At 44.7% G+C, this 26312-nt stretch overlaps 5 protein-coding genes across 13 annotated transcripts in view; all 5 read left to right on the top strand.

Moving 5' to 3' along the window:
- LOC143341872 (uncharacterized) overlaps positions 1-19108 on the top strand; it is a 97752-nt gene extending 78644 nt beyond the window's left edge. The window contains exon 7 of one of the 8 annotated variants that reach the window (XM_076765247.1): positions 18741-19108. In XM_076765247.1, coding sequence (XP_076621362.1) covers positions 18741-18958 — 218 coding nt within the window. In that variant the 3' untranslated portion in view covers positions 18959-19108. Of the gene's footprint in view, positions 1-394; positions 512-3284; positions 3590-5618; positions 6062-8469; positions 8814-9904; positions 10429-16097; positions 16435-16780; positions 17172-18740 lie in introns of those variants that run through there. The other 7 variants (XM_076765206.1, XM_076765238.1, XM_076765217.1 and 4 more) reach the window with 7 other exon arrangements.
- On the top strand, positions 12-2821 carry LOC143341887 (uncharacterized). The gene is made up of 2 exons (XM_076765266.1): positions 12-156; positions 401-2821. The coding sequence occupies exons 1-2, from the start codon at positions 84-86 to the stop codon at positions 811-813; spliced, it is 486 nt and encodes a 161-aa protein (XP_076621381.1). The 5' UTR covers positions 12-83; the 3' UTR covers positions 814-2821.
- On the top strand, positions 5934-8438 carry LOC143341894 (longitudinals lacking protein, isoforms A/B/D/L-like). The gene is made up of 2 exons (XM_076765273.1): positions 5934-6074; positions 6543-8438. The coding sequence occupies exon 2, from the start codon at positions 6596-6598 to the stop codon at positions 6878-6880; it is 285 nt and encodes a 94-aa protein (XP_076621388.1). The 5' UTR covers positions 5934-6074; positions 6543-6595; the 3' UTR covers positions 6881-8438.
- LOC143341896 (zinc finger X-chromosomal protein-like) lies at positions 8681-9896 on the top strand. The gene is made up of 2 exons (XM_076765276.1): positions 8681-8774; positions 9047-9896. Exon 2 carries the CDS (start codon positions 9109-9111, stop codon positions 9358-9360), a length of 252 nt encoding a protein of 83 aa, XP_076621391.1. The 5' UTR covers positions 8681-8774; positions 9047-9108; the 3' UTR covers positions 9361-9896.
- A 189-nt stretch (positions 19109-19297) lies between the features above and the next one.
- On the top strand, positions 19298-26106 carry LOC143341878 (uncharacterized). 2 transcript variants are annotated; one of them, XM_076765250.1, is made up of 4 exons: positions 19298-20881; positions 21570-21713; positions 22749-22968; positions 23395-26106. In XM_076765250.1, the coding sequence occupies exons 1-4, from the start codon at positions 20656-20658 to the stop codon at positions 23975-23977; spliced, it is 1173 nt and encodes a 390-aa protein (XP_076621365.1). In that variant the 5' UTR covers positions 19298-20655; the 3' UTR covers positions 23978-26106. The 2 variants fall into 2 exon arrangements, with proteins under 2 accessions (XP_076621365.1, XP_076621367.1); XM_076765252.1 differs by having other exon boundaries at positions 20747-20970.
- The last annotated feature ends 206 nt before the right edge of the window (positions 26107-26312 follow it).

Raw genomic sequence — 26312 nt, 5'->3', positions numbered from 1 at the left:
CTCGCGATTCGTAGTCACTAGTATAAAATGTATAAAGCGCGACGATAAAAATTTTTGCCCGTTTTCGTGTCGTATTTGCATATATGTTGATCGCTCGAGGAACGATCGGAACTGGTTCGACGTTTTCGTCTAGAAGATCATCCGCAATTTGTCAAGGTATCCTTTTTTTTCCGTTAACGTTCGAGAATCCGAAGCATGCGTTTTGATCCAATCGACCGATGCAAACACCCGATCTCTCGATCCCTCGTTCCAATATCTCTGATCATTCTTTTCTTTCACTCTTTCTCTTTCTCTTTTTCTCTCTCTCCCTCTCTCTCTCTCTCTCTCTGTCAGTCTATTTCTCTATCTCTGCCTCTGAACGGCGCTTCCACGTGCTAATGGACCGATCTTGAAGTTTCAGGTTTCTATGCAGCGGCGCCACAGTTGGATCTAAACTTCGTTTTACAATCTTGCAAGGCGTTCGAGACCGAGGGCAGCAACAGGGAGGCTGGCAGCGAGGGTGACTCCGGCGGCGCGTCCGTCCCGAGGTCACTGCCGAATTACTACGCTCAGGATAGGGTGAGGAACGCCTACGCCAAGGGATCGTTCGCCGATTGCTTCAGGAAGCCGTTCGGTTGCCCCAAGTGCGGACGATGCTTCACCGTCAAGGGCAACATGACCAGGCATCTGAAATACGAGTGCGGCCAAGCGCCGAGGTTCCAGTGTCCTTATTGCGAGTTCCGTAGCAAGCAAACGTCCAACGTGATGTCTCACATCAGAACCAGGCACACCGGCCAAAGAGTTTACGTGGTGCATCTTAAATACGAGAACTGAATTAGTAGCGCGCGACGGGCCTCGTACGGCTTCGAAGCTTTTGCTTAGGAACGTTAATAGAGTCGTCGAGAATTATCTCCGTATTATCCTTAATCATTCCTAACGAACGTTGGTGTATAACGGACGTCTCATCGAAATACAAGACCCTCTTTCAAAACCCATTCCTCCTCACAATTACCATTCCGAAGCTGCGTTCAAGTTTGGAAAGATTATCTTGGAATATTCGAATAAGAAATGTGTTTAAAAATCGTGACTCGATACTTTATTTAAATCTCCAAGTTTCGAAAATGGTATCCTTGTGTGTTTGCACGAGGAATGGATGCTGGGGGTGGCGTATTTTTTGGGACACCCGTGGTTGAAAGTCGGGAGCGATTTCAAGACAATCGATCGCTGTCCGTGAAACGGTTCTCTGCCTTCGAGAGATTGGATCTCTGTCCCTTCCAAGATCTCTGTCGTCGTCCTTTCTCGGACTCCCGGAAGTTCATGTGGCGTAGCCGGAAACGGAACCGAGCCATCGAGATCGACCGCGATGCTGTTGCACGGTCGAGCGAAAGTCGAATTTCTGATAAAATTCACCGAACCACATGATACTCCACGGGCCCGATTCGATTAGGCAAATACTTTATGTATATACGTACTTACACACATACATATATATATATATATATATTTTTCGTTGTTGAGAAATTTTTGAAATGTTTTATAAAATTAGGAAAAATGAAAAACGATGATTTTACGGGACGTGGAACTGGACGATGCTCAAGCGTGTCTCGAATTTCGATTCGAGAAACCGATTATTAAGTTAATTGTGCGTTAAAAAAAAATTTTCCGTGCTTCTAGGGAAGATTATTCCACGTCGTGGGACGATGGCTTTGCAAACGAGAGTCGAAAAATAACGAAAAAAAGGCGTATTTTAAGTACAAGTGCATTTAAAGTTCCAAAAATATACGTACGGTTAAGAAGAACGTTTTCGATTCCTAGGCGTCCTAGACGGAGCTGTATGTTTTTTAAGAAGAAGTAACAATAACGATTAGTAATAAATTATGATAAACGACACCCTCGATGTTCGTAATAGCGAAACGAATTTGCATTTCCGTCTGTCGGGATCGAACGCGTGTAAAAGCCGTGCGCTCGACGAGTCGGTGAATTTGTGCGAGAGATTGAATGCGTGTTTGTTAAATATTTTAAAGTTGTTTCGAGTAATGTTACGTCCGTTGTGTTACGTTGTGCGTTGCATGGAAGAGGCATGGCAAAGCATACCGATACGAACGGTATGTTTGCCGTTATCAAGACTGAAAGCGCTACCAACCGAAATAAGGGAGGCGAAATATTTTCGTGGTACAGGGTGAAGCGGTCGGAACAAACGTTATTAGTTGTCTTTTTCATTTTCTATCGTTTTTATTTTCCTCTTTTTTTTTTTGTTTCTTTAAACGCTTTGTTGATGAAAGGCATCGCGATGGAACCAAAACATTACCAGTTGTGGTGGAATTGAGCGTGCCGGGTGGTTATCGTACTCCGAAACGTGAAACGTGACGGCGTTCGACGAAGTACGGCGGTAAAAATCGGTTTCGACGATTCCGGACCGGTTCCCGAAAAACCAAAGTGTCGTTGCTCTTTGTCTCGCGGCGAGAAATTTTTTAATTTTAATCCTGTCGCTCAGATTGCACCTAGAAGTTCGACGTTAGTGGCCGACTGTTTTTTGTTGCTGTGATATAATTAATGATGTTGTAGCGATTAAGTACGTTTAAGTGTGCGCCCGATCTAGATCGGGCTAGAACCACGTTTGAGAAAAAAAAAAAAAAATTAAAAAACGCGACGTGTGAACAGTACTTGTTCTTTCTAATCGTTTCGTTCGGGATTACGGACACTCGCGGATTTAAGCGTACCGCAAAATAACATTCGATGTCTCAACAGTTACTACTTCTTTTCTTTTCCCCACGATGTTTTGTGATCGTATATCGTCGCTGTGGAATTGTAAGATACAAATAAATCGATGTTCAAATACCTCATGTACAGTACGTACGCTTGATAACGGGTGGTCTTTCTACGAAGTAACTAGTTTCATTCACCTTCGTTTCTCCGCAACGCTTTGTCAAGACGAACGCAATCTCGATTTTTGTTTTCGTTCTCACGATCCCCACGAAATTCACGAACCTGTGTCCGCGCTTCGTGTTTAACCCAGCAACGAACTATCCCGTGTGTTCCCATTTTCTCTAGAACCAACCCTTTGTGCTTTCCCTGTGCTTGTTTGGTTGGGATGGTTTTCCTTTGTCTCGGCTACTTTGTTCCCCGTTCTCCTTCCAGACTCGATCACTAGCGATTTAGAAGGACGTTACGGTTTAACGACGATTAACGGGACGAACTGTGAAGCGTGATTAACGACGAGCTGTTGTAGGCTAGAGCCTTTCCTGGGGGAGCTTTCTTGACGATATTGTTGGAACGGAGGTTCACGAGTCCGTGTTTGTTTTCAGATCTGCGCACGATGAACTCGATGACGAAGCTGGCTGGACCTGGCCCCGGGACGATCGACGAGCTTTCGTTGTACGTGCCTCGAAGGATGCTCCATTACTGTCCAAAGTGCATGCGTAGTTTCACGTTAAAGGGCAACCGCAACCGACATTTCAAGTACGAGTGCGGACACGAGCCCAGATTCAAGTGTCCTTATTGCGAATTGAGGAGCAAACAAACCTCACATATCTACGGTCACATTAGAAAGAAACACCCGCACGAGGACGTCTACGTGGTCCACCTCAAAGTTTAATCCCCGACGGATCCTAAGAAACGTTCGAGCGTGTTTGACGCTTCATCAACGTGCAAATTTTATAATGCCCGGATAACTGAAACACCGGAGTTTCAGTTATTCGGGTGGAGGTCGGCCCATTCGTTCCAAGGGAGTCGATCTGGTCTTCCTCAGCTATAGTGAGCGAGATAGATCAATGGCGAGTGGGTTTTGGGCAATCGACGTTTGACGAGGAACGAATTCTCAAATGGAAATTAAAATTTCTATGTTTTTCATTAAACGAGCCACTCATTGCGAAAGTGGTGTGAGCCATTTGTTTGAAAATGGAGTTAGTTTGTCCGCGAAGACGTTCCGGTGACCAGGTATTCGTTACGGATGTGGTATTCCATGAACACGAAAGTTCCTAATAAAGTATAAGCACACGAAAGACTCGTCGCGTGTACCACTCGTACATTTCGATAATTTTAAACACAAGACACACGCAGATTTCTGCATTTTTTATTTTAAACGTTGGGTTGTATGTTGTATTTTTCAGACTTCTTGCTTGTAGATCGATAGCTTTCATTTTAAAGCGTTTAAATTATTGGATGTTTCAGTGACAGATTTTTATTCTTATAGCTTAGAGTTTTATTTTGACGTTACCGTTTTTATGTTACCGATTCTCTTAATAGGTATATATGCGAATAAAGCACTTTGTCTTTTATAAGCATATAATACATAGTTTAGTAGACAAATATTTTGTAGATCTTTTTAGCGAAATTTAATTATGGACACAAACGGAGAATAAAAATGTCCCCTTTACAGAATTTGTGTCATTTGGAGCAGCAAAGGGGAGAAGAGACGGTATTTTTGCATCGACTATAATGTAGGATTATACGTTGTTTAAGATATATCGTAGACGATTAAATTTTTAGTAGTTTTTAGCGAATAAATGTTAATGTCCGTCGAGTTCGTAAAAGTAGTAATTTCTGTACATGTTCTACCTTGCCTCTGATATAGTAAAAATATTTCGTACAGGATGGAAAACGGAAATCCTTGTTACAAAACCCTTCAACTACAATATAATGCGCACAAATCCTAATTATTTTTAGTTGATAATCTGGAAAAGAATCCAAGCTCCATGGCTGCCCAAAGGAATCCAACCGCCATTCAAATTGGTGAGAGACCATACTTTTGAAATTTGATAATCACGAAGCTGGTGTAACTTCATTTGTGTACCCCCAAAATACCATATTATAATTTCTATACTGTTTAAACGCCTGTAAAAATTACTTTCGATATTCTTCCGTTGAAATGCAAAATCTTTCGTATCTCGAAAGAGATAAATGGACTTACACCACCGCCACGTCGAACGGCAGATATCTTCGCGAAGAGTATTACGAATGGGAAATTATTTAACGCTAAAACAAGTGGATCGGTTGGATAAGAAGTGGATACGTTATAATTTGTTTTCTTTTCCAATCGATTCACTTATTTTTAATCAATGTACGATAATTTTGGTATCATCGAAGACGAACCTGAATGATATCCGATCCATTACCGATACTCTCGCGAAGATACAATGACAAATGTAAAACTTATAATTGTTTTATCGACGAGCCTAATCATTCTTGTGCTCTTTTACCATCGTGCGGCGTTGTCGCGCAGGTGTAGACGCGTACAGACGAAAAATAAACGAATAAAAAGACGGAGAACGTAAGTGAGGGGCGAGGTGGCAGCCAGGTGAGCTGTCGAAACGCTTACCCTGGTGTTCGATCGAGCACGAACAATAGATTTCCAGCACGGCCGTTGGCGAGAATGGACCCTAATCGACGCGTCTGCTTCCTTAATCTTCGCGTGGAGACACTCCTGCTGTTTGCTTCTAGCGATCGTTCCAATTTGGCGATTCGTCGTTGGCGAGAACGATATACTTTTCCGTTTGCTGTTTCGGAAGCGTATCGTTGTTGCCGACGACGTATCGCAGACACGGATGCTTCCCGGCGAAACCGACGAATATCCATCCCGTTACGTTTCTTTAATTTTCTCTGTTTTCCCCCGCTAATCGGTCCCGTTTCTTTGATTTCAGCGGACCGTCATCCGTACCGGGGCTGTTACACGGTCGATCTGTACCGGAAGGCGTGGAAGTTGGGGGAGTCCGAGGCGGTGTTCAGATCGCGTCGACATAAATACGAGAGGAAGGACCACGTGTGCCCCAAGTGCGGGAAAGGTTACACCGTGGCGAAAAGTCTGAACCGTCATCTTCGTTACGAGTGCGGCGTCGCGCCGCGATTCAAATGCCCTTACTGCGGTAATCGTGGCAAGCAGAGGGCCCACGTCAAGGACCACATACGTAGAATCCACTCGGGTCAACGCGTCTACATAATCGACACGCCCTGATCGTCAGGCTCGTTGATTCCTTCCGTGGAAATCATCGTTTCCCCGTCCATTCTCTTCTCGTCGCGCGTTTCCTTCGTTAGGATCACGGGACGCCGTTTACGGACACCGAACCACGTCTGATTGGCCTCTATATCCGTTCTCTGTCGTACGTTCCCCGTTGCTCTCATGGTGTATTAATTTTGTATATAATTCTCCAACGACACGCTGGCTGCGACGGTCTCTTTTGTACATGTGATCGAATAAAAGCATTCCAACGATGCTCACTGTGGATTATGAAGAGTACTTCGCGCCGTTCGATCGTCCGCGCGACGTCTCTTACTCACTCCTTGGTTCAAAGCGCGTTTCTTTCGTTTTTTCGTTCCATGTTTTTTTTTAGATTTCTCGACGAACGCGCTCCGCAAAACGGTCTTTTTGTTTAACGGATCGAAGGTCACGCTGACACCGCCAGCTTTCGGTCCCAGGTGACGGGAGCATTCGCGAGAATACGTCAACATTCTCTATTCCTCCCCCCCCCAAAATCATTATTATTTGTTTCTCCATTTATTGCCCGGCCGATCACGCAACACGCCTTCGAGATTCTAATTCCTCGTTTGTTTGATCTTTCTTCTTTTAGACGTCAAGAGGATCAAAATCGAAGCCGACCTGGAGAACCTGTGCTCGGTGGTGATGGAAGAGGCGAAGGACTTTGATTACGAGGAAGAGAAACCGTTGAGCTCGAGGAGACGAAGAACCAGCGCCCTTCGCGACATCGAGAGGCACACGTGCTCCAGGTGCTCCAAGAGTTACATTCACGCGTGGCACTTGAAGAGGCACACCAAGTTCGAGTGCGGCCAGGAACCGAAAGTCCAGTGCCCTTATTGTGCCGCGCGAATGAAGCAACGCGGCCACGTTTACAGACACATTCGACAGTGCCATCGCGGTCAGAACGTCTACGTGATCGATCTCAACTAACGTTCTCCGCCGCCATCTTGTTCTTCGCGCGATCGATGTTCCTGTTTCACGCCGAAAATCTCGTCGTTTATCATTCGAGGACGCTTCGCCTCGATCAACGATAAATAAATGAATAGCAAAGTGTCCAAACTTGGCACGGTTTATCGAGGCCCATTATCGAATTTACGAAACATTCTGCAGGGACACATTCGTGATTTTTTACGAATATCTCGCGGACCATTGATTTTTGGAGAAAATAGATTGATTCGTATTTTTAATAACTGTAATATTTTACAAGTCAGTTGGCAGTGTATTGACGGCTCTGCAATTTTCTTTGTAACCGATACTGAACGGTTTTCTTATTGTTTAAGATCGCAGACTCCATGTTTTACGGTGGAAATTGTATATTTTAACTCCAGTGCCATTTTTACACGCTTCTGCCAAAGACATTGAATTTGCTTCCGTCGACGAATAAAAATCTTTCCAAAAATTCTACACCTTCCGTAAATAACAATCCTTCTTCAGTATTATTATTGCTAATTATTTTCTCGACATTCCTTGGAAGTATTCAAAGCTTATTATTATAGATTGAATACTGGAAAGGGCCTCTTACTTCTACTTCTTTGCGTCGAAGTATAATTTTCTTTTGTATAGTGTACACCAGACAAAGAGAGGCACAAAGGAAGACTCCAACACTGTCTACAAATTGTGTCCTTTATTTGCATGTTGCTTTGATGATTTCTATTTATTTACAGAGGGGAGCTAATCTTGTTGGAACATTTGTTATACATCGTTGTGATATTTCGTGTGCTGCTTCCGTAAATGTTTTTAAAATTGCTTGACTATTGACTATGAAATTCTACCTTTTATAAATTATATTTTTTTGTTCTTTCCCTTGCAGTCTTACATATAGTTTTATTGCAGAGATAATTTACTAATTGCAGAGCTCGTATTTTTTGCCGATTTACTCGTGAGATATCAGATCGACCAGAAATACGAATTAAATCTATTCCAAAGGATCGATAGTTCGTGAAATATTACCAAAATACCAACACATCCTCGAAAAACGTATTTGCCTGGTTACAGGACTTTCCTATTTATTTTTTCAAAATCGTTGACCCAGGTCAATCATCCTCGAAGCTCCCGAATACGAGACAATTGATTTAAACGAATCGACTGTTGTGTGCAATGTTCATAATATACGTACGGCGTCGTGAACGATGTCTTTATTTTTCGACACGATTAACCCGTGAGGACCCGTCGCTCCCGTCCTCGAAATGGTGCCGTTCCCCGACTATTTTACTTAAACTTTTCATTTTTTATTAATCCGTTCTGTTACCATAATTTTATTGTACGCATTACGTGGACGAAAAGTATTAGACACAATAAATTACAGAAAATTAAAACGATCGTTTGTGTAAGTGGTAACGTTCTGTGGGTTGTTGCGTTCTGATTGTTCCATTCCCTTCGTATACTTCTATATCGATCGTCGAGATTGCGTAACGATCGAACACAGAGAGAAAAAGAAAAACAGAAAAGAAAATTTTCTTGTACGATCGGTGTTCCACTCGGGACGGGGCGAGATTTCTAATCGGCACGTTCGATTTCAGGTCCGCGACAAAGCGCGTTGTTTAACCGAAGGACCGGGGCCAGCACGCGGCCGCGAACGGGGATCCATGGATCGGTGCAGAATCTCTGCCTGAGGGTCGCCGAGTCAACGGGGAGCTCGAGTTTCTGTCCAAAGTGTTCCGTGAAGTTCGAACGTTTGTGGGATCTTCGCGCCCACATGATGCAAGTGTGTAAAATAACGTCGAAGAAGATGTGTCCGTACTGCGACGCAGTGGGGAACGCCGTCGACGAGATCCACCGCCATATTCGAAATCGTCATCCGAGCTCGCGTTGCGCCGTGCTGGAGGTGTACAACATGCACAGAAATTGATAAATCGCGTCGCTGTTTTCCTACGTTCCTCTCTTTTCTATCCGACTAAACTCTAGTTAATGGCTAAGCTAGACTTAACACGAATCCGAACGTTTGTGCAACGACACGATTAAAGGATGATTACAATTGTAGTTGGGTTTCTTGACTGAAAAAAAAAAAACAAAGCATCCCCCAATTTTCTCAACCGTTTTCTGCACGTTCATGGTCAAACTAACGTTCCCCGTTTTCTTCTTCCTTATGACTTGCAGAGATATCGGCGATCCCGTGCTTGGTCGTGCCGAAGAACTACCAAAGTGACTGTAACTACCCGATGATGCCCCTGATCAAGAACCTGGCGACCTTCTGGATGTCGAAACGCGTGGAATTTCCGTATCGCTGCGAGACTTGTGGCAAAGGTTACCAGCATCGCGCCACCTTGGTCAGACACACCAGGCACGAGTGCGGCAAGGAACCGCAGTTCAAGTGTCCCTACTGCGCCCACAGAACGAAGCAACGGGGCAACCTCTACCAACACATTCGAACCAATCATCCAGGCAGAAACGTCTTCTCCAGCACCATTTAGGGCTGCTTCGCGCGTCCCAACGAACACGAATCTCGCGACAACCGATTTCCCCTTCGATCGTTCGACGAATAATCATTTTTCCTTTGTTATTTAACGTTCCAGGCGAACGTTTACGACATTTCGCTTCGCAAAGATTTCGATGTCTCGCGAAATACGACGAGTAGGTAAAGAGAAAACATTTTTTTTTTTTAGTGATCCTGTAACGCGATAGTACCATCGAAAATAAAAAATCGACGGATTGTCCCGTGAGCCTGTATCCATGTGCCAAACATAAACGACAAATAAAGAGCAACGTTTGTAAAGCATTTGGACATACGCGTAACCGCTGTTCCAAACCAATGACTGTTCTTAATCACCGTTTATCCTTTGTACACGTCGAAGCGTCGTCATCGTGAATGTCTCGCTTGCATCTTTGGCCAGCCGTATGGTCGCAAATCGCAGATACGCGGACGAAACGGCGTGCTCTGTATTCTACGAGCCAGTCGCGTGCCTCGCGAGTGAAACGTTTCGACGAGAGATTGTCAATTCTTCCTCTTTTTTTCAGATCTATCGTGGTCCGGCTATCATTATCACGGCAGAACGGTTGGCCAACACAAAGTACCGTTTACGTCGAATAGCGCGAGCTTCAAGGTACCGCAAAGATCGAGCAGCTGCCTGGACAAGAAGCCTGGTTGCTTCAGGTGCCCCAGATGCAACAAGGGCTACCGTTGGCTGAGGAACATGAAGAACCATCTGAAGATCGAGTGCGGCAAAGACCCGAAGGAATGCTGCCCGTACTGTCCCCACAGAACGAAATACAAGAGCAGCTTGCAGAAGCATATACTACGCATTCACTTAGGATGATAATCGTGCGTTCGATTACCTTGGCACGCCCGTTAGTAATTACCTGCGTTAGTAACAGAACAGAAATATCGGTAAGGCGACGACGATCGACGCTAGATTCACGGTGATTCCATACTCGAAGCTACGAAAATCGTAAATGTTAATCAAACTGCATTTTATGTTGGTAAATCTAGCGTCGATCGTGACGAACAAGCCAGTTTCCAGTGTTTGTAGAGATCGGAACGAATGTCGAAGGCGATGCATGTATATATTGTATGTATATTTATGTACAGATGGACAAGAGTCCGGTTATAAGTGTCTCGTCGGCTCGAATGTTCGCTCTGTAATCAATAAATTATTGATAGAACGTGAGAAAAGGGTCGCGTTGGTTTTACACACGACAGTTCACGATCATCCTCGTTCGAAACGTATTTTCCAAGACGACGCCAGAAGAGAGACGCTCTGTTCGCGGTTAAGGCATGGGCGACAACACGCTGACTAGAATTTTTGTTTCAGGTAACAAGTACGTGTGCGAGTGGTGCGGTCGACCCTTCGCCTGGCCCACCAGTCTGAGGCTACATCAGAGAATGGCCTGCGGGAAACCACCGAATTTCTACTGCACCGTCTGCAGCTACAAGTCGAACTTCAAGGGAAATCTAAAGAGGCACTTGTTTTGTAAACATCGGATAGAAATGTATTAGGGAATCGAATAAACTCGCACAATAAAGTCCATTCCTCGTTGCTGAATTAATAAATAGCAGCGAACAGGCCCCAACTGTTTATTACTATTTATTATCGAATACTAATCCACCCTCGTTCCATCGAAAATTAAATTCCGTGAATTCCTGAAAGGTTACGCCAATGAGAGGAGCGAACCCTGCCTCAGACGCCACTGTATCTTTGCCCGAGTTTTCAAAGTCGAACAGTAGCTGGAATAAACTTTACTCGACGAACAGTGTTTTCTTTTCTTTTTCTTTGTATGCGATTTTTGTACGATCTTGTAATCCATGTATGAAACATTGTTATGCATAAAACTTGTATTCGAGATGTGCGCTACACGGTTCGCGCGCATTTCGCGTGTCAATTTTATCTCGACGAAGGTGAAACTGGAGATTCGACGGCGGATTCGTCCAGCGTTTCAGGTGTTTTCTTTTTCCTTTTTTATGGGACAGCAGGTAATTCGTAGGATCAGGACCACCTTGCTCGTAAGTATTACCGCGTGCACGAGAAATTACAGGTGTGTTAGCGTCGTTGTTTTCTAGCTGCTCGAAATCGAGGTGCTCTCGTCGAGCGAATCACCGATCGTTTCGGACGAGCAAAGGAACGCTTCTACGTTTTGTGATCGAGATCGAGCACCGTTGCTCCGCGGGTATCGGTACTCGAACGCGCGGAACATTGCTAGAAACGTTTCCAACGAGTCAAAACGATCGGTCGGTGTCCCGTTTAAACGGCAAGGCATGCGCTTCGGTGTCTAGAAGCTACCCACAGTGCGAATCCCACATTTTTCTTTTTTATTTTTCCCCGTCTGTGCTCGCATCCGATCGTCATGTCGATCTCTCGGGATCGGAGTGACAACGTCGCGGACGCACCCGTGACCGTTCTTTAACCGAGATTTCTTTACAGATGCACCCCTATTCCCGATCGTGAGGCCACGGCTCCACGTTTGTCCGCGTTGCGGCCAAATGTACTCATGGGCGTCGAACCTGAGGAAGCACCTCAAGATGGGCTGCGGAATGGTCACGTTCGAGACCCACTTCTCCTGCCAATATTGTCCTTACAGATCGAGGATCGAGGCGTCGTTCCTCAAGCACCTGCTCTCGGTGCACAACATCAAGTAGACCGGGACGCGTTGAACGCAAGATCGCTGCCGATTTCGCGGTTTGGGACTCTCGTTTTTTATAACCCGAGACGCGGCTAGATAATCGTCGATTCACGATTTCTGCTCCGTACGCGAGCAACGTGGGTCGAAATCTGTTCAACGACTCGGAATAATCGACCGAGGAGAAACGACAAGATGGACAAACGACGAATCGATGTTAATTAGTGTCGGTGTTTCGTGGACGTTTGGTTGTAATTGGATCAGTACCTGTAATTTATCGGTATGCGTAAGTTTCTCTGTTTCGGAACGATGTCGAAAAGTGCAAGTAGGAGAGGGACACTTTGGTGCAAGGATCCGCCATGATAATCCGTGATCGTTCCTTGAATGTATGTATCGGATTGTTATAGTTGATAGATCGACGAACGGAGCGGTAGAATGCCTTGAACGATGCGGACTTTGCTCGTCGATCGAAGGATAGTCTCGAAAATCACCGTTCTTGGTACTCGTCGGAAGAGTAGCTTCCGTATTTCCTCGAATCTCTAATTTTAATCTTAAGACTCGATCTGTTAACACTAAACCTACCGGCACTTCATGTATACCCATTCCTACCATGACCTGTCAAACGACCAGTCTTTCTTTTTCTCTTTTACGAAGCAACGTACTACTAATTTTTGCATTATATGTACAGAAAGTTGTGTTTTGATGTTTATTTGTAAGATATCCTTCTCTTTTATGTAAAAAAAAATTATTAATTTTCATCTGATAGAAGATAAAACGCCCCTTGAAAACGAATTTTGTTCCAAGTCGATACCTTCGTTAGTTCTAGAGAAAACAATTATTTAAGAAAAAGTACTGGCTAGTACTGGTTTAATTTTCAATTAAATAAACAATTTATGATCCAGTTTTATCGTACACTAATTGTACGATCAGTAGGAATTGCTGAAACTACTTTGGGTATGTAGCGTCAAAGTAAATGTCAAAATAAACATGGAAGACAAGAGAAATTATAGTAGGTGATATGATCATATGATAGAGGATGAAATGCCCTTTAAAATGAGCGTTTGTACGAGTCGATAGCTCAATTAGTTCCGGAGATATAGCGATTTTAGTTTCGCGTCGATGCGGCGGCTAGTTCCGGAGATAGGGTTCGAAGAGTTTGTTTACTACGGCCTTGTCAAGGCCGTTGGCCGCACGTGACCGTAGTAAGTAGTAAACGTGACGTCACTCATTCACTCGGTCAGTGGGTCAACGTGCGACAAGGAGGTCCGGCGCGACGCGTCAGACGAAGACAGCGATAGTCGAATCAAGAAAAATTACCTTTTACATAAATTGCGATATCTCGAAAACGGAATGTCCGATCGACAAAAACGAAAAGCCATTTTAAAGGGGAGGCTTTGCCGCTTCTAACAGTGGTTCAATAATTAATAAAACACTAGTAGTTTCGGAACTGCACGCGTCTAAAGTTTTAGTATTTTTAATACGCGTTTATAGGCTTTCGTACGCCGGGGACAGCGAGATAGCGGGAATTAAAAAAATACCTCTTTACATACATTACGATATCTCGAGAACGGAAAGTCGGATCGACAAAAACCAAAAGCCATTTTAAAGAGGAAGGTTTGCCGCCTCTAACAGTGGCTCAATAATTAATAAAACACTATTAGTTTCAGAACTGCACGCGCCTAAAGTTTTAGTATTTTTAATACGCGTTTATAGGCTGTTCTAAGACAGTGGAAACTTAAGATACTCTCCTTTCGTCTTTTTTTGTCCAGTTCAAATATAAATTCGTTATGAAACTGGTCAGATGACCGGTCGTGGCAGGTTTAGTGTTAAGATAGAAAAGTGAAAAACCATAACGTTTCGTTTCCTATCTTTACATGTAAATCTTAAACATGCATGCCCTGTTATAATGTTACTTTTTATTGCATTGTTAAATGTTGTAACGATATTTTGACGATTTTTCAGTTTCTCTTTTCCGTAAGGTACCAAAAATGGTCGTTTTCGATCGTTGTCCTGTACAATACTGAAAAATCGCGCCGTATGCACGATATGACACGAACCTGTGTCGCGACGCGTGCGAAAGAGTTACGTTGGCGAACGCGATAGTGCGATTAACCCCCTGACTGTCGTCGTTTTTCGGTGCAGAAATTATCCCTCCAGGATGCAATCATTTTTCGTACTTATTAATATTCGTTAAACGTCGAATCGTCTTTGTACCGCAGTTAGGGGGTTAAGGAACTAACCGTAACCACACATAACTGAACTGAATCTAGTCTAAAGGCTGTTTCTTTTGTAACGTTTATCGACGATCGATTTTGATTTGCGTGAGCATACTTTTCTCTGTCTTTGAACGAACCAAGTTGGTCAAACATTGACGACGGATGCTGTGTGTTTGCGAGTTGACCGTTAAATGGTACGTCGCGAGCATATCCCAAATTAATTCATCGATTATCCGTAGAATTTTTGGTTGTACCATTTAGGGGTTAACCATCGAAACGTACTTGTTGTCTCGAATCGTTAACGATCGTCCTCGAGTTTGTTAATGGCGTGAATGGTGAAAATTTTTTACTTTTCAGATGTGTCGTTCTATCCGCGTTTTGGTTGTGCAGGAACTATAATTTTCCACGCTTCGGCGTCAGAAAAGTTTTTCACCGTATCGAGAAAACTAATCGTAGCGCAGTAAACTCTAGCAACCGGTTTCCTACCTGTTTGATATCGAAGTGGTTGTAGTATGGAACAAGCATGCGTTCGCAGTCTCTATTTCCTATAGAAAATGCTTGAGACTAATTGTACATAAGTATCGACAAGTTAAAATGGTAACGCGATGTAATTACGACGTTGTACGCTCAATTTGCGCCCCCGTGCGTCGTTCGAACAAACGCCGACAATACCGTTTCGTGTTTGTTCAAACACGGTTCGAAACGCGTTCGAAGGGACTCGTCGTTTTTCTTTAACGAGTCCTCGCGACGTTTGGCAGCCAATCGTACGCTATTAAGTAAGATTTAATCTAGGAGGAGAACGAAAGACTAAAAATCACCGCTGTTCGTTTATTATTTAATTGTAAATACGAGGTGGGAAAAAAATTGCGAGGTAGATTCGTTGGTTCGTCCCAAATGATTTCGATTGGCTACGGAACCGTTCGCGACAGCGCAAACGAGCTAAGATCGACGATCGAGACTCGACGCGACGGATTAAATTTCACGTAGCTACTCGCGCTAACCAAGTAGTTGAATGCCAGGCTCGTTTCGTCCTATTCTTTGTATTACCGCACGAACGCGAGAAGCGAGTCGTACTCGTTATTAATGTTAGAGAAGAAGAACACTGTACGAGTCGCTTGTCTACGATGCACGACGATCTAGTCTATCCGATCCATCCGAATCGATAGCTGCGTAGATCTATAGATCGGAGACTAAACTATGCTACGCAGTGGTTAAGCGTCCCTGTGTAACGGTGTTCGGCAGTCGATTGCTTTTTAAATAAATACCTGTGTACGTGTCCGAGCTAATGAAAAGATTCTTCGAGGAACGTCCCGTTTCGTTTTCGCTTGTCATTTCGTCTACGATTTTATCCTTCTGTTTCCATTTTTGCTTTCAGAGACCGGAGTAACTGGGGATCTTCGATCGCGAAGAAACTCGTAACTCGCGTCTAATAAATTCCACGATGGCTTTATTTCTCCCCGCGCCTTTTCTGCGCCACTTTTATATTCACGAAGCATAAATAACGAAGTATAGCAGTGTGGTTTTCCGACGATGAAACGGGAAAAGAGATATCGAGGTTTCGTTTATTAAATGCGAAAAGTGGACTTAAGTGTGAGCCAAGTTTTTAAAGTTCTACGAAAGATTGCTAATTGCGCTTAAAGATCTTCGCTTACACCCGTGTATTACTTGAAACAAGATTCGTAAGCTATATCTATCGTATTTAATAAAGAACCTCGTTCTCTTCTTATCTCGGAAAATTGCAAAATAATTGCAGTTGATTGTAAATAATATTACAGATCGCTCGACGCGTAATCGTCCAGCGACTTCTTTCGCGAGGAAACTGCGAAACCGTTTCTCCCATTAGCCCGCCGATCTAAACATTGTCGATCTCTTTGTTTCAGATACGTTAATTTTCTTCGATCGAAGACCGGTGCTGACGGTTCGACGCCCTCCACGCCTGCGTCGCGACGGGATCCGTTACGAGACCCACGAGGACGAGGGCTCCGAAGAGGAATTGATCGAACGTAGCGAGGAGTACAAATATACATGTTTCAGATGCACCAAGAGCTACGAAAAAAAGGGATGCCTGTTTCCTAGCAAAGACGTGGGAGGATGCTGCCCGTTCTGTGCGTTCCGTAGACAGTAGACGTCGAGTATCGACGAAACCACGTCCCCATTATAACGATATTTTCTCCTGAGTTGCCTTCGCACGACGACGGAACAGTCGCTTATCTTTTTCTTAAAATAGAAATAGTCTGTACCAAACGTTTCTAGCATTTTGTATCCGCAAGTTTGTCTTAAGAAAGAATAATAAACCCTTCGTTGTATGTTTGTCGAGCGTTCCAGGGATGAGCGTACACTTTTAACTCCGTTGTCCTTTCCTCCCAATCTGCGGATTTTCTACGTTGGCTAAAACTAAGTCGCTTGGACCGTAAGTAAACCCGCGGTCTGTTCGATCCGGACGAGACAGGAGAAAAATCCTGGTCGCAAGTGTTCGTTGCACGATCCTCGACAGTGTTTTAAGGCGGTTATCGCATCACCAGTCTCGTGCACGGGCAATGACGAATTGGACTTTGTGTTTCAGGTGAACTGGTCCCGTGGGAGGACTATCAGGTATTCAATCCTCTGGCGAGAGCGGACGCTGTGGACTTCCGGTCCGAACGGTGCTCGTACGACGGAATTTATTTCGCGTCTGAGCGCGAGACTGGTCGAACGTTTCGGAAAGAAAGCGTGGATCCGCTCGCGGATAGATACAAATGCTCCAAATGTTCCAAGTCTTATCGTTGGAAACACCATCTGGCCGAGCACGTTAAGGCGTTCTGCGGCCAGAAGAAGGCCGAGTGTTGTCCCTATTGTAGCTACAGAAGCAATCGAAAGTGGAACCTCAAGTGTCACATGAAGAGGATCCACACGGACATTTAAGAAGATCCTCGATCATCCTCGCAGAGGCTATCGTTCGCGTTCTCAACGTCGCCCATCAATTTTGTACATCGCGCGCTCCTGGAAAAGTATATACACGCTGCGCAGATGAAAATAAACTTTTTCTTTTTTTATCCGACAGTCCCGCGCCAGAAACAGGTTCGTATTCGTTTAACAGCTCGACGATACACGATTAACCGTTCGAACGGAGGTGTACAGGGTGCTTCAAAGACTGTACAAACGACTCTCGGTTGAAGGTTATTTTCTCTTTTTATTTTTTGTCATTAAATATGCGCGTCTTCACTTCGATTCGAATCGCAAATTGAAGGGTAATGGGCTTGAATGTAACCTCAGTATCCCGAAATCGTTCAGTCTGTTTCAGTCCATTTTGTGTGTTGCGGTGGAACTCGATGCTTACGAGATCTCGTTAAAGATAATGACAACTGGTTCCTGTTGCAGGACTCTATTATCACAACGGAGGTACAAGATATTTCAGAAGACATTACGGGAAATGCGAATTCGAGCACATGAAAAACGCCATCGAGGCCGTGGCCAGCGGACTGTCCTTGAGGAAGGCGGCCAAGCTCTACTGCATATCAAAGTCTGTTCTCCATCGTTACAGTAAACAGGGAATTTCGTCTCTGCAGGAGAAGTACGGGAAACATTTCTGATCGTAAACCCTGCAGAATCTCGAACGGGTTCGCTGTGATATCATGGATCCTTCGATCCTCGATCAACGAAAAAGCGCGAGGCTTCGCCGAGTCTTTCGAAGATAATATTGTAAATAAAATACGATTCCTGTACTAGACAGTAATGTACTGGCGCCTAAATATATCGAATGTTGTTAACTTTACCGAGCAGAACATACTTTCGTCTATTCGAACTAGAAAATCGTCAGCCCGGAAGCTCCAGGAGACAGGATCATCGACAGGACATTCTTCCAGAAGGACAATTTTTTATTTCCAGGCCACGGCGCGTCGAGTGTTCGTTAATGTAAAAGAAAAACAATCACAAGTTGCATGGTACCCCGCGAGTTCCTCCAGCGTTTCCCATTCCTAACAGAACGAATAAAGTACAACACTACATTACATCAATCTCGTAATACAGCGTATTATAAAATGCTCTAAATAGTCGCCATTTTGCGCCACGTACGGTAAACCCCGTACGTTGCGTTAATCTCGTAATACAGCGTATTATAAGATGCTCTAAATGGTCGCCATTTTGCGCCACGTACGGCAATCCCCGGATAAGTGAAACGACTTTGTTTTAATCGTATCTTTGAAAGAATATTACCAACGATGTGAGTATAAACACAATCTCGTTCGGGCTGTATTTAATTCGATTAACAATAATACTTTGTCGAAGATACAGTCAGGAATACAAACGGAAACAAGAAGTAAACCTAATCAATCAAGTCCTGGAACGGGAATTCGACCTAGCCTGGATAAGTGAAAGCTCGGGGGCTCGTGGTGGTTTCAGTTATCCGGGGATTACTGGGACGCAGAGTTACGTAGAGCCACCGTATGCCACGAATCTCGATCCTGACGATTAATTCGCGCGAAAGTGTCCCGCTGGTCTACTGATCGTCTCTAATGTCGACTTCTTCTGTCTTTCGTGTTTTCCAGAGGCGAGGATGATGGAGTTCCTGAACTATCAGAAGGTGACCTATCCGTGCAAAAACTGCGGCAAGGTCTACAATTACTACTCCAGTTTGGCGAGGCATTTGAAACACGAGTGCGGCATGGAGCCAAAGTTCCACTGTCCGTTGTGCCCTTACAGGACGAAGCACAAGTCCAGCCTGACCACTCACCTAAACGGCAGGCACATGAAACTGCTCAGCTAATTCTACACGGTACCGAACGGGAACAAGCTGTCGTCTTCGGCGGACGCTGGAAACTAGTTCGCGAACATCGAAACGATTTTTCTCCCTTACCAGACACTCGGAGCGTGCGTTTATACGCGTTCGTCGATAGTTTCGTGGTCTGTGTAACGTACGAATAGCCTCGAGGAATGCTTGTACCCGTTAACGTTACGATAGTATATATTTTTACAACACGTCGGAACGCGTTACGAGCGACGCGTATTCGCATAAACTTTTAGTTTCGTCCACGAAGTGCAATGACATCGAAAATGCCTTTTTCGTTTCACCACACGGGCGTCGATGAAAATAAGGGGATAGGAGTCTGCTTAATGGCGCTCGTTATTAAACAGGAGACATGATAGAGCCTCGATTATCCGATTATTTTTTATATTAGAATCATTTATTCTTAGAATATTCTGTAAAAATCACACCGTTCGATTACGTTCGATAACCGAGGTTTTATCGCGTCGTTCTCCATTCGAGGCATCTCTTTCGTAAACCGCCATGCGTATTAAATACCTGTAGCGTATTATATCCTTTGCTCGTAAGGGAAGAGAAGAGTAGAACCGATCAGAGTTGACGTTCGTTTAGAATCCGCACGTAGAACGTAGATTTATCGAGGATCATCGAGTTTCAAGGATACGATTTAAGTCTGAAACAGCGAAACGTCGCGTGCACGGTTTCGCACAAGTATTAAAAACCGTATCCGCTACCTGAATCCCGTATTAATCGTCGCGGACAACGCTATCTCGTACGTTTTGCAACCAAAGTTTAATCATAGACGAATATCCTAACGCATAGCCGAGTCTTATAACACAGTGGCAGTCTTCCAAGTCGCAGAACGAACGAAATCCCCACGTCGGAAACATTTTTCCTTCGACAGTTTTACTTTGACGCGCGTGACCCGACAATAAACCATCGAAAGTAAACTATTCGAACAGAATCGCGTTATGAGATTGCGTACTCTCACTGGTAGGTTTCTATCTAGAAAGCAACCGTAGCTTTTGCGTTTTGTCCTCCATGATTCGGAAATTACCATTATATGTAGTACACACGCCTATTTAATAAAGTGACAACTGAAACCTTCGAATCCGGACTTTCCCTCCAAACTCTTCTCCTTTCAAGGAGATACGTTCGAATGTTCGCGTCCTCGCTCTAGTTTTCCTCCGCGTCGACAATACGTGGCATTGAAATACATTTGGAGCTGGTAGAAAATGTTCTGGAGACGACAGTTCTGTAGGATTTCGATTTGAAAACTGTAGCGTGTTTCTAATTTTTCCACTCTGGGGGAGAAACCACCCTTTCTGCTTACATTTATTATTATTATTGGATATTGAAAACTGTTTTAAATAGAAACTCTTTTCCAAGCCTCTGGGAAACATTACGACTTTTATTCGAAACATTGTTCAATATCTTCTGTAAATTGAGGGGTGGTATCTCCCTTAGACTCGAGAAATAACAGCTACAGGAAAATCGTAGTCCAACAGTTCCTGTTTCGTTCAACGAACTACAAATCATAACGATATCGATTTCTCGATCCGCGTTGACCAAACATTTTCTGCTCGGTTCAACGATTGTATGCCCTCGGGAATGTCCTTTTAGAGACTATCGTCGAGGAGGTTCGAGCGGAGGATTCGATCGAGTTCCAGGTAACGCGCGTTAACGACGCCTTAAAGGAAATGGCAGTTCTAATCGTTCGACCATCGATTTCAGAGCGAAGCTGGGGCCGTATTCAGAGGTTCCAATCGTTGGCTGGGCACTGCCAGGAGAAAGAGCCTCGCCCGGAGACAGCCGCGACAAACTCTCACGGTTTCCGGTGTCCACGTTGCGGCAGATGGTACAAGATCAAAAGGTCCTTGAGACGTCATCTCGTGGTCGAGTGCGGAAAACTGCCCCAATACAAATGTCCGTACTGCCAGCATCGCAGCAAGTACAAGACCAGCATGTCGAAGCACGTGATGAGCATTCATCCGAATCTTCCTTATCCGTGAAAGGTTGTTGACGCCGATCGATCGCCACTTCCATTTCCACCGTTAGCGTATACGATCGCCAGCCACGAGCTAGGCGATCGATCGAACCGCTGGTTCAATGTACAGTTTCTTTTCCAATTTAAGTCAAAAATATACCTCACCTGATATACGCCCTAACGGCTACACGCAGTTTGGTGATTCTTAGTACGTACCCACACGCACCGGAGGATCGAAGGATCGAAGCTGCGAGCAAACGAAACCGTACATTTACTTGGCTGTTTCGACGAACACGCGTTTTCTTTCGATCCTCGATTTAGTACGTTCATCGCCTGTCCGTAAATGTGTACGATAATTAAGTCTGCATGCGACCGAAACGCGCGTGATCCCCGTTCGTTTCGTTTTACAGACCGTGAAAAGTACTTTTCGTTTCATCCCCTTTGCCCTTGCTTGAGCGTCTTTCTTTCTTCTTATTCGCGAGCACAGTTTGCCCGCACGCTTTATATAGCGGTGTACGATTTAAACCGTTGCACACGAAATGAACGACGACGATCCTGAGGAACGACCACCGCGATCCCGGTTCTGATCCCACGATTTAACCGTGACTCTTTTCCTCGTGATTGCAGATTACACGAAAATGAAGTGCTTCGTGAGCCGGGTGACGAAGAATCGACGGAGATCGCGCGGCCAGGGGCGATTCGCGTGCGAGAACTGCGACCGTCGTTACCACCAAATGAAGAATCTCAGAAGACACGTGATTAACGAATGCGGTAAAGAACCCATGCACCAGTGCGCGTTCTGCCCTTACAGAGCTACCTACAGGTCTTATCTCCAAATGCACATGATGAAGCACGCCAGGCAAGGATTCGTGCCGCGAACAGCGACCGTCAGGCAACATAGGAATCCATGAAGGAATCGCGAGCATCTCGAGTATCTCTCATTCCAGTGATCGGTGAAATCGAAGCGTAGACGAACGTAGATCGGCTTCGAGTGAAATTGTGTTACAAGTAGATGGACGAGCATCGATTCTGTTCCGTTATGGTCAACTAGGGATTTCACGCTCTTTGTTTTGCCAGCCGCGGGATCGTCCCTTCCGCGTCTGGCAAATTTTCCTTGTAAAATAAACAGCGCTACGCCCGGGTTGACCAGCGAAGGGCTACACTGCCTGCAAAATACCTGTGAAACACGGAGTACCGTTTCTTCTTCTTTAAATTTCCGGGGTCTTCGACTCGGGGAGGAACCACTGAGAGGAGCTTTCCGCCCACGCAGATCACCAAAAGGGTTCTTTCTCCCCAAGTCGACGACCCAATTGATCACAATCGTGCTTGCAAATCGGTGTCAACGGATGAAGAAACGAACTCCGCGGACTTCGAGACACTATCCTCCAAACCAGTGACAGCGTTCGGTCGATAAACTTTACATTTCCGGTTCGATCGATCCTTCGTTTCTTTGCTTTAGCTTCTGCGCGTAGACTAAACGATACCAACGACGAGAACAAAAAAAAAACAAAAACAAAAAAAAACAATAAATGGGGACAAGAGACAGAAAACGATCGTGTGCGTCGCTAAGAATATTCGTGTTCAGCTTTGTGAACTTCGCCAAGTCAGACCCCCCGAGAGTTTCACGCGGATCTAATAAAAAGTCTGTCATGTTCCATACTACGCGTCTATGTCTCTCCCCCGCACCATCAGTTCCCACTTTTCCGTCAATTCGTCGAATCAGGATCGCCCGACCCGTTTTGGAAACGCGAGCTACGCACGGACGCCGGCTTCTCCACTAATCGAGACTGTCTGTGTCTGTTTCAGTGGAGTCCCAGTACCCCGCCATGTTGGTGTTTAAGCACACCTGTGCCACCTGCGGGAAAACGTACAAGCACAAGCACCATCTGAAGAGGCACCACGACTTCGAGTGCGGGATCGATCCGAAATTCAAGTGCGCGTTCTGCCCACACAGGACCAGGTACAAGGACAGCCTGATGAAGCACATCCTGGCGCGGCACCAGCATCTGCTGGACCAGAACTCACAGTACGTGCCGCAGCAGGTCGTCGACGTCCACGGCGAGATCTCGGGGCCCATGTTCGCCTCCTATCACGATTTCACGCAGAACTTACAATAATCCTAATCGTTGTCTCCATATTTGTGCATTGTTTTTCTAACAAAGAGATATATGTATATGTATATTCTATATATCGGGTCAGATTGTAAAAATAAAGCGTCCGAAACCCCGATCGATCGCGGCGAACCATTTAAAACCATTGTACACGTGCAGGACATTATCATGTGACATTGTAAATAAAGATTCTATGTATTTTAACATTGCTCGGAATTTCCATCCGATTATAGCTATTTTTCAGATCGTTCTGCGTCTCTCGATCGCGTTGAATCAATTAACGCGCGCCCGTCACTTGTCCGGTGAACTAACTGTTATTTCTTCCGTTTGTTCTTTTTCAGGCGCGAGCTACAGCTCGTCGAACTGGACGGTGCCGACGTTGCCGTCCACGTCGAGTGTCGTCGCGTACACCAGGTACCTGCGATCCACGACCAAGGACGAGCAGAGGAACGCCCATCGCTGGGGCCCCAGAAAGTATCACTGCTCGGATTGCAATCGAACGTTCTCGTTGATGGCCTCGCTGACTCGTCACCGGATGTTCGAGTGCAACAAGCGGTCCCAGGGGACCGACGGGTCCGTCGACGACCCGTCGATAGAGGACAGAAAGGCGAAGAAGAAGAAATACGGTTGTCCGGACTGCAACCGCGTCTACGCGGCCTTCACGTCGCTCTGGAGGCACCGGAACTACGAGTGCGGCGTCGAACCCAGGTTCACTTGCACCATTTGCAAGAACAGGTTCTCGCAAAAGGCCAATCTCAATCGACACATGAGAACTATGCATTAGTTTCACGGTTCGTGGCCTGTCGAAAGATCTCTGCGGTGGGGAAAATATTTTTCCACCTTACGTGGGTCCCTGTGGACCCGGTTTTTATTTCGATTATTTGTGATATTGTACCCTTGGCAAAATGTAAACAGAAAACGTAGAATAAGTTTTCAGTGCGAGCGTCGCGTCTGACCAATATGTGGTATTTCTACTTGCATCGGACTTCGAGAGCGTTGAACGTGGATTTTAGTACCTTTTAAGTACTGTACCACTGTTGATCGTGGTATGGTTCTATTTATTTTATACTAATTTTATTGATTTTTAAGTACGATGCCTTTGTTAATCGTTATAAACGCCAATTCAAGTAGTAATAACGAATAATGGCCAGACGCGCCAGAGAATTCAAACTCGATTTTCTCTGGAACGAAGGCTCGTATTAAAAAATGTTATTCTACATTTTCGACGCACTCTAGCGAAAGGAGTCACACTGTGTTTCGTTCAACTTCACAATTGCACTGTACCGATCGTACCGGCGAAAAAATGTGAGGTAAACAGGAGACCGCGAATGTTCTGTTGTCGAGTTGCAGCCTTTCAAAGTGGAATATCGTAATAAGAAGGTAAGTATAGAATAATAATAACATTAATAAGGATAACCACCTCGTTGAAAGGTTGTAACTTAACAGTACAGCATGCGCGAATCTAAGTTTACGTAACATTTCGTTCCCCATCCTTTAAAGTTGAACGAGACATTCCAGAAGCATAGTAAACATACTGGTGTATGTTGCATAAAACGTATGGGGTGATTACATGTTGTTCTCCGAAATTGTTCCAGTATTATTTAAGGTGATAAAGCGACTAGGTTAACGTTAAACTTACAAAACCTACGACGCTAGTGACTTTAATTCAGCTATCTTGTATTGAAAATACCTCTCCCAAAAATGTGCATCCAAAGATAGTGTAATCGTATGGCTGAAATAAATTTGTTCGTTTCCTAAAACTACGCTTTGACCATCGTGAATTGTGTGATTAATTACGCTAAGTGCAATATCGATTCTTTTTCACAGGGATTCTTGGCCGAGCCGAAAGCGTTGAAAGTTGAGAGTGAAATTAACCGTTTTATCTGTCTAGTGTCCGTGTTCCCGTAAACTGTGTAGGTTACTGTACGCTCGATCGACAGTCTAACATATTATCCTGTTTATTTCTAGGATTCAGGCGTACCCACGTGCTCAGGAGTCACGTCACACGGATACATTCCGCGACGGAGACGGGCAGCGAGTGCCCCAGGTGCGGCAGAACGTACAAGATGAAGCGAAATTTGACGACACACATGAAATTTGAGTGCGGCGGACAGAGAAACTTTACGTGTCACGTGTGCCCGGCGAAATACACGCAGAATATCGGACTGCGTCGACACCTATTGCAAAGACACAACATTTATCTGCCCCCAAAGTTCTCCGTGCCTAAACGAATTTTCTCCCACAGATTGAACGACCAGAAATCGAACACTTAAGATCGAATCCTTCTCAGCAATCCCCTTAACGAATCGTCGCTTCACGGATGAGGATCACTTGACGCGAATTTTGTTTCTATCCGGGATCGAAAACTATGGTTTCGGTTCTTAAAACGGTTAGGAAGAACCAAAATTGCGTTATAATTGTTATTGGAACAATGATTTTGACGCAGTATCGGTTCTAGCGATAATAACACTCTAGTTAAACTTGCAATTATTTTTCGTTTTGTGACCTGAGTGGGTGATAGAGTTAAAATCACTTCAGTATAAAATATTGCTGGATGATTTTAATCTGGGAACTTTTAAACATTTATCTAACCTATTTTCGAGCGTGGAATGTCAAATTTTATTTTATAATCTGACCATGGGACATTTCGAACTCATCTTCCGACAAACTGAAATCGATAGTACGTCGTAATTGTTTCCCAAATAACAGTTGCAACATTATTTCAGGTTCTGGTAACTGTTTCAGCAAGAACAGATCTTCGATCACCGATCTTTGAACGGACGTGTTCGGTTTAACGCTAGATAATTTTCGACTAATACTTAGGGTAAATTGAACGAAACCAAAGGTAATTTTCCTACCAAACTTTAGGTAGTTTTGTACAGGATGTAAGATTATTATTATACGAGGAACTCGGAATAAAAGGTGCACACGATTCTCCGACCTCTCTTTTCATTGTCCAATAATCGATTTCCCGATGTCGCGATGGCTGTCCTTTCTCACAGGATCCCAGATACCTGATGTTCTCGTTTTCATTGTTTTTTCCAGAGTCGTTAACCGCCACGCGGGGGTCCAGAAACGGATGCTTCAGGAATACGGAAGCGTTCACCTGTCACCAGTGCGGCAGATCGTACCAAATGAGGCACAATCTGGTGAAACATTTGAGATTCGAGTGCGGCGGTCGTAAGCATTTTGCCTGTAGCTTATGCCCGGCGAGGTACACGCAGAACGGAAAGCTAAGGCAGCACATGCTGAACGCTCA

The sequence above is a fragment of the Colletes latitarsis genome, chromosome 5 (assembly GCF_051014445.1).
Source record: "Colletes latitarsis isolate SP2378_abdomen chromosome 5, iyColLati1, whole genome shotgun sequence".
Classification (NCBI taxonomy): Eukaryota; Metazoa; Arthropoda; class Insecta; order Hymenoptera; family Colletidae; genus Colletes; species Colletes latitarsis.
This window is presented reverse-complemented; position numbering and strand designations above follow the sequence as displayed.

Coding starts and splice junctions, on each gene's coding strand:
- LOC143341887 (XM_076765266.1), top strand. CDS start 84: ATGTTGATCGCTCGAGGAACGATCGGAACTGGTTCGACGTTTTCGTCT. Junction 157..400: donor ATCATCCGCAATTTGTCAAG/GTATCCTTTTTT, acceptor TTGAAGTTTCAG/GTTTCTATGCAGCGGCGCCA.
- LOC143341894 (XM_076765273.1), top strand. CDS start 6,596: ATGGAAGAGGCGAAGGACTTTGATTACGAGGAAGAGAAACCGTTGAGC.
- LOC143341896 (XM_076765276.1), top strand. CDS start 9,109: ATGATGCCCCTGATCAAGAACCTGGCGACCTTCTGGATGTCGAAACGC.
- LOC143341878 (XM_076765250.1), top strand. CDS start 20,656: ATGGCAGTTCTAATCGTTCGACCATCGATTTCAGAGCGAAGCTGGGGC. Junction 20,882..21,569: donor AAAACTGCCCCAATACAAAT/GTCCGTACTGCC, acceptor TCGTGATTGCAG/ATTACACGAAAATGAAGTGC. Junction 22,969..23,394: donor CTGCTGGACCAGAACTCACA/GTACGTGCCGCA, acceptor GTTCTTTTTCAG/GCGCGAGCTACAGCTCGTCG.